At 42.6% G+C, this 10,320-nt stretch overlaps 1 protein-coding gene across 1 annotated transcript; it reads right to left on the bottom strand.

Moving 5' to 3' along the window:
• Positions 1-439: 439 nt before the first annotated feature.
• LOC118571954 (olfactory receptor 1I1) lies at positions 440-7,672 on the bottom strand. The gene is made up of 2 exons (XM_036171326.1): positions 7,496-7,672; positions 440-1,401 (listed from the first exon to the last, which is right to left on the bottom strand). The coding sequence occupies exon 2, from the start codon at positions 1,386-1,388 to the stop codon at positions 450-452; it is 939 nt and encodes a 312-aa protein (XP_036027219.1). The 5' UTR covers positions 1,389-1,401; positions 7,496-7,672; the 3' UTR covers positions 440-449.
• Positions 7,673-10,320: the final 2,648 nt, after the last annotated feature.

Below are 10,320 nucleotides of genomic sequence, written 5' to 3'. Positions count from 1 at the left end.
ATCCGCCTGGCTCTGCCTCCCGAGTGCTGGGATTAAAGGTGTGCACCATCAGCCAGCTCCCATTTGTTTGTTTGTTTCTTTTTTTTTTTTTTTTAAATAATGGGTCATTGCCCCCCCCCCTTTTTAAAGATTTATTTATTTATTATGTATGCAGAAGAGGATGCCATCTCATTGCAGATGGTTGTGAGCCACCATGTGGGTGCTGGGAATTGAACTCAGGACCTCTGGAAGAGCAGTTGGTGCTCTTAACCTCTGAGCCATCTCTCCAGCCCCCCCCCCATTTGTTTCTTTATACACATTGACCACATTGTACTATAAGGTTTTATTAAGTGGCTCTGTTCCATGCTAGATTTTGCACAACTTGAGAACAGGATTGGGGTTTGTCCCTGTGTCCCAAGCACTCACCAGCGGTCCTGACACACCATGGGGGACCAGGTCACTGTTCTGCCCTATGACTGTGATAAGACTGCTTTGCTGCCAAGCTTCCTCAGAGCTGTCTTCATATCCTTGTTCCTTAGGCTGTAGATAAAGGGGTTCAGTGTGGGGATGACCACCCCACACATTAATGCAGCTGTCTTGTCTTTCTGGGAGGAGGTGGGGGATGCTGGCTGTAAGTACACGGCAAAGATGGTCCCATAGAACAGTGACACCACAGTGAGGTGTGAACCGCAAGTAGAGAAGGCTTTCCACTTGCCCTGAGCAGAAGGGATCCGGAAGACTGCCTTGAAAATGCATATGTAGGAGACTAGGATGCAGGACAGTGGGCTGAAGCCCATGATGATGCCGAAAGCGAAGATCACTAACTCATTGATGTGTGTGTCTGAGCAGGAGAGTTTCAGGAGGGGCATGAGATCACAGAAGAAGTGAGGGATTTCTGACCCCGCACAGAATGTCAGTTGGGCCATGAGGCAAGTGTGTACCAGGGACTGGAGATTAGTGATCACCCATGGCCCACCCACCAATAGCCCACAGATACGTGGGCTCATGAGCACTGAGTAACGTAGTGGGTAGGCAATGGCCACCAGCCGGTGAATGGCCATCACTGCCAGGAGGAAGCTGTCCATAGTCCCAAAGAGGTGGAAGGCATACATTTGAGCAAGGCAGCCTGTGAAAGGAATGGCTGTGGTCTGAGTCTGGATGTTCACTAGCATCTTGGGGACAGTGGTGGAGGAGAAAAAGATGTCAACCAGGGACAGGTTGCAGAGGAAGAAATACATGGGTGTTTGCAGGTGAGAGTCTGAGATGATTGCCAGGATGATGAGCAGGTTCCCAAAGACAGTGACCAGATACATGGACAGGAAGAGTCCAAAGAGGATGGGCTGCAGGTCTGGATTCTCTGAGAGTCCCATGAGATGGAATTCCAAGACTGTTTGGTTTCTTGGTTCCATGGAGAGTTTGTGTCTACTGGAACAGAAGAAGCAACATAGAGCTACGTCAGAGGTAGGGCTCTAGTCCTGTGGAAACCTTAAGAGATTCCTCCTTCAGGGAAATTTCTTTAAGCTATCTCCAGTGGGTTTTATATTCTACAAGCTGTCTAAGTCTGAGGAAATTAGTGTCTCAAATCCCTAACTTAGGTACATGATTAACTGGGATGTTGTCCAAGGTGGGTAACCTTTGCCTATGGATCAGTTCTGGAAAGTTCCACAAATACATCTATGGTAAAAGTGCCTCTTGTTTGTTGATCCAAATGTTGAACTCTAAGCTCCTTCTCCAGCACCATATCTGCCTGCACACTGCCATGCTTCCTGCCACGCTGACTGTCTTAGTTAGGATTTCTATTGCTGTGAAGAGACACAATCACCAGGGCAACTCCTATAAAGAAAACATTTAATTGGGTGGCTTACAGTTCAGAGGTTCAGTCCATTAACCTCATGGTGGGACATGGTGGCATGCAGGTAGACATGATGCTGAAGAAGAAGATGAGAATTCAACATCTTTGATCTGTAGGCAACAGGAAATGAACTGAGACATAGAAGACCTCAAAGCCCCCCACAGTGATAGAGTTCCTCCAACAAAGCCACACCTCCTAATAATGCCACTCCCAATAAACTTAGGGGGGCAATTACAATCAGACTACACACTGATAATGGACTGAACCTCTGAACTGTAAGCCAGATCCAATTAAATGCTTTCCTTGGTAAGAGGTGTCATGGTCATGGTGTCTCTTCACAGCAATAGGACACTGACTAAGACAAGTTTTAGCTACTCTTGCTGAGAACATAAGTTTAGTTCCTAGCCACCAACACTGGGAAGCTCACAACTGTCAGTAGTTTCTAGTTCCAGAGTGTCTGGCTCTCCTTTTTGGGCCTCTGCACTCATGCGTATAAACGCACAGTTGCACACACATATGTAAAAACATGAAATGAAATCTTTCAAAAGGAACCATTTGCGTATCAACTTTGTGTTAAGAGTAGGTAGATGAGGGGCTTGAGAGATGGCTGCTCTTCCAGGGGTCCCAGGGTCAGTTTCCCAGCACCCACATGGTCGCTCACACCTGTCTGTAACTCCAGTTCCAGAGGTTCCAACATTCTCACTCAGATATACACACAGGCCAAACACCAACGCACATATATAAAAATAAATAAATGAATTAAAAGGCCAGGTAAATGAGTAAAGAGTTTATGATATAGGGCTAGAGGTGTAGTTCAGTAGTGCATGAAGCCCTGGGTTTTATCTTCAGTGTCATAAATAAAAACTGTGTGTATGCAGGTACACAGTGGAATACTATTCAACTGCAGAAGAAGGAATCTTGTCACTCACCACAATATAGATGTACCCAGAAAAGGTTATGCTAAATGAAAGAAAAGAAATGCCACATAATCTCAGTTACCTATGACAGTTGGAAAAAGTTGAGTTAATAGAAGTAGCAGTTGAATGGTAGTTAACAGAGTTTGGCAAAGGTGTGGCTTGGAGTTGGTCAAAAGATTGAAATTCTCAGTTGAGAGGTGTAAGTGGAAGAGATCTGTTCTATAACGTGGTGTAGTTAATAGCAAAAACCACATTCTTGAAAGTTGCTGCGCCTGAAAGATGGCTAAGAGCATTTGCTACTCTTGCAGAGGACCAGAGTTCAGTTTCCAGCAGCCATGTGACATCGCTCACAACTGCCCATAATTCCAGCCCCAGGGGATTTGATATTCTTTTCTGGCCTCTGCTGGCACCTGTACTCACATGTCCACACACACACACACACAAAAGTAAATTTTAAAAGGAAATTGCTTAGAAAGTACTGCTGCTGTGTGTTTATCCCCTAGCTTAATTTAGTTACTCTAAAATATATGTAGACTTTAAAGTATCATATACATAACTTTTGTCAATTAAAAATAGTTTTAGGGCCGGGCAGTGGTGGTGCACGCCTGTAATCCCAGCACTTGGGAAGCAGAGGCAGGCAGATCTCTGTGAGTTAGAGGCCAGCCTATTGGTGAAACTATTGGATATCCACTACCCAGCCTGTTTTCCAAAGCGAGTTCCAGGAAAGGCGCAAAGCTACACAGAGAAAGCCTGTCTCGAAAAACCAAAAAAAAAAAAAAAAATAGTTTTAAAGATTGTGTTCAGGGCTGGAGGCATAGCTCAGGGGTGGAGCCCTTGACTAGCCTGTACCTGATCCCGAGTTTGATACTTATTATTGTGAAAAAAGAATTTCTGTTTGCTTTCAAGTAATATTTAATTAAGTAATACAATTATAGTAACAACTGCAACCATCAGAATCAGGTTTTGGATTACTTAAAATGACACAATTCAGTTGATGACAGCAGAACCAGGCAGGCGAGAATACAGTTTAGCTTTAGTTCTCCACCTGCTTTTGGGTTATGTACCCCACCAACAATGCACCCAGCAGCCAAATTCCATCCCCTGCACATTTTATGCACGCATACCCCTCCCCAGACTGCACCCAGCAACCTCAGAATCTCCTCCAGCCCCCACCCACACCAGAGCACATGCTCTTCCATCTTTGAACAATGCTGCACGTTCCCCCGCCGCGGCTTACGGTCATGATTAAACAGTTGCTATTCAAGTATATTCCCAGCATTTTTGGATTTGAAGAATAGAGGGCCAATGCAGACTGAACTGGTTCTGGGTACATGTGCAGTAAGGCAAAACTATATCCTCTAGCAACGCTTGAAGAGACTCTTCTATTTCCCATGTCATGCCCACGCATAATTGGGCACATATGTGATTAAAATGATGCAGTATGGGCAGGGACATGTGTAATAGAGAAATGACGATAGAATCTGATCTATGGGAACTGCCCAAACTACTCCCCTTAGTAAGCAGACTCCTCTTGAAGCCCATAAAAGGGAGCCCTGAACAGTAACAGGGGCTCTTAGTATTCTTGCTAATGTGGTTGGCTCTCAGTCTTTGCTCTGAATAGTTTTCTTGATTTTTCTAAAAAAAAAAAAAAATCAAGTGTGAACCCTTGTTTTCAATTTTGTTTTCAATTCTTGGAATAAGAGACCAAGAACTTGGAAACATCTGGCCCCGACCCAGACCCCCACCTTCGCTTAGTCGGCAGAATGCTTGAAGAACCTGGGACCATCTGGCTCGGACCCAGACCACTGCCTTAGCTTAGTCCTGTATTTGATCCTGAGCCCTGCAGAATCATGCTGGTAATCACTGAACTCAGGAGGCAGATGCAGGAGGGTGAGGAGCTCAAAGCCATGCTTGACCACACGAGAGTTCCAGGCCAGCCTCGGGTACAGACCGTCTCAAAACAAGACAAACGAACACACAACAAGCGATTTCTTGAGGCCACACACGTCCACAAAGTCTGACTGTTACGTGTCTCCGTCTCTCACTAGCCCTATTTCCCCTTCATGCCTGTTGATAAACATTTACAGAGAGTGTTAGGGGCCAGGTTCCCTGCACTTCTCCTCTAGTAAGTAGTGATGTACATCAGTAATTCCAGAACTCCTCAGGTTGGTGCAGGAGAATCCCTGGGCTACAAAAAGAGACCCTGCCTCAAAACAAGACCCCCATTAATATCATTTCAGTATCATCTCCCTGAACCTCAATATCATCTCTTTCCAGTGAGGATAGGGCTTTTGCTCTACTCTCTGCTGCTCAATTAGTTGTGCACCTTTATTCTCATTTATTCTCAAAATTTGCTTATCATTGCATTTAATGACAAATTTTACTTTTCTTTTTGAAAACTTCCTGTCTTATTTATTGTGCGTGTTGATGTGTGCAAGCATACTTACCAGGGCCAGTATGGAGGTCAGACTGCTCGGGGAAGTCAATTCTTTCCTCTCACCAGACGGTCAAATTACACTTGTGAAGCCTGTCACCTTCAAGCACTGAGCACTTTGTTGGGCCATAGATTTAATTTTTTCATTTTTGGTTGACCTTGTTCTTTGCTAACTTCACATATGTATACAGTGCATTCTGTATGTTCTCACTCACATCTTTTAAAAACCAATTTCCAACAAGAATCAGGGAAAATTGATGATTGTAATTATTGACACGGTCTTTTTTTTTTGTAGAGGTGGCACTAGAGATTGAACCTAAGCCCCCAGGCACGCCAGGCAAGTGCTCTCCTGCCATGCAATTACATTTGTTCGTAAGTGGGAGGTACTTGAGTGCCATACACACCTAGAGGTCACAGGATGACTAGGAGATGTTGGTCTTCCTTTTCTACCACGTGGGCCTGGGGGATTCTGGGAATGGAACTCAGGTAGTCAGGCTGGATGGTAGGCACCTTTGTCTGCTGAGCCATTGCCCCAAACCTCACCCTTTCTTTAAAGTTTGTGTCTAGTCCTCATGTAAACTCTGAGGTTGTTGAGGTTGAGAGGGCTCCTGGGATCACTCAGCTTATAAACACCCAGTGTCTGTCTGTCTGTCTCTCTCTGCTCTGTGTGTGTGTGTGTGTGTGTGTGTGTGTGTGTGTGTGTGTGTGTGTGTGTGTCTATGTCTGTGTGGCGTTAGGGGTTGAATCTAGAGTCTTGCACAAGATGGGCAAGTGCTCTACTTTTACTTTTTCTTTTGAGACACAATCTCACTAACTTGTCTAGGCTGGTCATGAACCCTATAGCTCAGGCTCCACCGATTCTCTCTGTGGGGCTCTTTTCACAAATTCAATGCTAGGGAAAAGGCATTCAATTGCAAATATATCTCCTTGCCTTCCAAAGAATATTATTTTCCAGAAAGATTGTTGAAGTGGGATTAGAATGTAAATGTTAGAACACAGGATGGGAGGAGATGTGCATAAACTTGAGAAACCTAGAAAGAGGCTGTATGGGCAGGCAAGATGGCTCAGTGGGTAAAGGTGCTTGCTGCCAAGTCTGACGACCCGAGTTCAATTCCAGAAATCCACATTGTTGAGGGAGAGAACTGACTACCACAGGTTGTTCTCTACCTACCTACCTACCTACCTACCTACCTACCTACCTACACACACACACACACACACACACACACACACACACACACACACCACATAAATAAATACGTCAATGAAACCATTGTGACTGGAAGAAAAAGGCTCTAAGGGAGCAGAGGTGGCAACATCAGAGAGGGTGGAAGAGGGAGGGGAAGCTGGGGTAAAAGGGTGCTATGGGAAAGAGGGAGGGAAATAAGGAGAAGGGGAAGACAACTAACCAAAATGAAATAAGTATGAAAATCCCTCATGGCAACCTATTCCTCTGTAAATTAATTTGAGAAATTAGAATAAAAAAAAGAATGAAAGAAAAGAAAGTGTTTGGTTGGGGATATGGTTCAGTGGTACACACAAGCAGCCCCTGTAGAAGCTGAAGGTCATCCTGGGCTATGCTGCCTCAAAAGGAGAAAGAGAGAAAACCAGCGTCCTCCCAACCCAAACAAACAGAACACGGAGGAGGAGGAGGAGGAGGAGGAGGAGGAGGAGGAGGAGGAGGAGGAGGAGGAGGAAGAAAATAAAGAGATAAGAGGGTGCCCCCCCAAGGTGTGTGAGAGCAGTGGAGAGGTTAAGGTAGCTGCCATGAAGAGCGGCAGGCTCCTTGAGGTAGAAGAGAGTTCAGGAAGGTCATCAGTGTACTTTCCCTGCTCACCAAGCCTAAGACAGGTCCAGCCTGCCTTGTTTCTTTGCAAGACAGAGTTGGGGTTTGAGTTTGAGGTTTTTGCAGGGCAAGGTCAGATTCTTCTGGGCTGCTGGATGAAACCATGATTCCCCATCAAAAGCACATTTGCAACTGTCTTCAGTGGGTGGCTTGTGTTGCCTATGGTAGTCGTTTTTGGACCATCACCATTGGGGGCTTTTAAAAGCTCAAAAAGAGCTGGCCTGGGGACACATTCTGAGAACTACCCCATTGGGGACCCTGTTCTGTGCCTCTCCCATTTGCACAAGTGTTCTCCAACTGCAGACTCTAAATGTTGTTCCACATATGTCCTAACATAGAGTTTGACTCCTACCTTATCTGTCTAGTCTACAACTGGTCACCCCCTCCATTCTCTATTCAGGGAGGAACTAAATTCCTTTTCAGCCTCTTCAATCTTAGTGTGCTCTCTCCCTCCTTCCCTCGCTCACCAGAATGGCATCACCAAAGAAGGGTTCTCAGCAATCTTCCTTTTCCATTATCCACCAGAACAAACAGAGGTCAGTGCTCAGTCCCCAGGAAGGTCACAGGAAGTTATTCACTGGGACAGCTGGGATGAATCTGCTATCCTTGGAAGAACTTAGATGTCTCCCCAGCCTGGGGCAGATGAGTAGAAAGCCAAGGGCCCTGGCAGGTATTTATAGTTGGGGGCTCTTGGGAACTTCATCCCCAAGCTCCTTGTTAAGAAAGAGAATGCTAATTATTTTGTTCTTATTCTTGTCCCACATGACCTGTTCTCTGAGGGAAGCAGGTGATTTGGGATCATGGGATATGTGTTGTTCAAATCTTAGATGATCTTTTAATAAAAATTGCAGAGCCACATATCAGGGTGAAAGCTGAAAGATCAGAGAAGCAGAACAGACACCTACTAGTTCTACCTCTATGAAATCCTCAGCCTAAAGAGAGTGAGTTCCTGTTTCCTCATGCTTTATATACCTTTTTCTGCCCTGCCATATTGTTTGCTGGGATTAAAGGTGTGTGTGCTTCCCAAGCAAAGGCATGAGATCTCAAGTGCTGGTATGTACCACCACTGCCTGGCATCTATGTTTAATCTAGTGGCTTGCTCTGTCCTCTGATCCTCAGGCAAGTTTATTAGGGTATACAATATATCTTCACAATTCCCCCTTTTTGTCTAAAATAATAAAGGAAGATTATAAGTAATATAAGAAAAACTATATACAATAAGTATTTATAATATATACAGGCAAGAATTACATTAACAATTAACAGTGTCCACTCCATAAACACTTGACAGATTCAGAGAAAATACTCCATTATCTATCCTATTTTGGTGAGTCCAAAATGTTGTACCTAATTCACTTTCTATCCTAACTTGTATTAGCAACCAAAAATTATCTTTTGATGTCTTTCAAACTTATACAGTTTACACACTTTTTTTTTTTGAGACAGGGTTTCTCTTTGTAGCTTTGTGCCTTTCCTGGAACTCACTTGGTAGCCCAGGATGGCCTCAAACTCACAGAGATCTGCCTGGCTTTGCCTCCCGAGTGCTGGGATTAAAGGTGTGTGTCACCACCACCTGGTTAAGCGGGATTTTCTAAAGGGCCTTCCTACCTTGTCTTGGCAGGGTTCAGTAGTCCTTTCTTTTATGTCCTGCTTGTCCATCTTGGACAGCATACTGTCAGCACTCAAGACAATGGCATTTTCTTGCCCAGTGGCTAACTTGCCACAAAGAAAGTAAACTCCATAAGGAATTTCTTCAATGCCCATAATCTTTTCTGATAGATTGGTGCTGCCAGGAGTAGACATGTCTCATTGTAAAAAAAAAAAAAAAAATCTATGTTATTAAAAAACCTTAAATGCCATATTCTGTAGATCTCTGAAGGGTTTTAAGATGACCTGTTTATCTAAAATATATTTCTGTTTAACCTTGAAAACATACCTAATATGACTACAAGTTTGATTGTAATGGATGACTAAATACTTACTTGCATTTCTTTTTATCCTAATTAGTTGGTAATAATAACTTTCAAGGACTAGCAATTTGCATTACATTGTTAAATGAGCTGTATAGGTGCAATACCTTGAACAAGATTAGAAATATATGTACAGTATTTTCAACAAAAATCAATCTCAAATTTGTATCAATATATACAATTTGAATACAATATACAAAAATTCAATCCAATGTAAAATATTTAAAACTAGTAGTTGTTTTCTAAAAGTAGATTCAATAATCTACCTTTTATCTTATCATATCTATATCCTCTTTTTTCTTTTCTTCTTTTTTTAAGCAAGAACCCTGAATCTAATTTCCTTTTTAAAAAATTAATTAATTAGTTAATTAATTAATTTTTCTATTTTCAGCTTGATACAGTATAATTTATTTTAATAGTGAAATGTTTCATTGAAGCTTACTCAGTAATTGAGTAAAAGCAAAACCTATTATAAGCTACAGTCATCCTAGGGTTCCCCCGGATATATATCTATATATCTATATATCTATATATCTATATATCTATATATCTATATATCTATATATCTATATATCTATATATCTATATATCTATATATCTATATATCTATATGTCTATATCTATATGTCTATATATCTATATATATATCTATCTATCTATCTATCTATCTCCTCCATTGTTCTGTGGGTTGTAGTCTGATTGTTCTTTGCTTTATAGCTAGAATCCACTTATGAGTGAGTACATACCATGTTTGTCCTTCTGGGTTTGGGTTACCTCACTCAGGATGATATTTTCTAGTTCCATCCATTTGCCTGAAAATTTCATGCTGTCATTGTTTTTCTCTGCTGAGTAGTACTCCATTGTGTATATGTGCCACATTTTCTTAATCCATTCTTCAGTTGATGGGCATCTAGGTTGTTTCTAGGTTCTGGCTATTACAAATAATGCTGCTATGAACATAGCTGAGCATGTATCTTTGTGGTATGATTGAGCATCCCTTGGGTATATGCCCAAGAGTGGTATGGCTGGGTCTTGAGGTAGTTCGATTCCCAATTTTCTGAGAAACCGCCATACTGATTTCCACAGTGGTTGTACAAGTTTGCATTCCCACCAACAGTGGAGTAGTGTTCCCTTTGCTCCGCATCCTCTCCAACATTGACTGTCATTAGTGTTTTTGATCTTAGCCATTCTGACAGGTGTAAGGTGGTATCTCAGAGTCGTTTTGATTTGCATTTCTCTGATGATTAAGGATGTTGAGCATGTCTTTAAATGTCTTCATTTGTTTAGCTTTTTTCCTCACCGTTAACAATTAACAACTTGTA

This window comes from Onychomys torridus, chromosome 21, assembly GCF_903995425.1.
Source record: "Onychomys torridus chromosome 21, mOncTor1.1, whole genome shotgun sequence".
Taxonomy (NCBI): Eukaryota; Metazoa; Chordata; class Mammalia; order Rodentia; family Cricetidae; genus Onychomys; species Onychomys torridus.
Note: the sequence above shows the minus strand (reverse complement) of the source record. Positions and strands in the feature narration are given on the sequence as shown.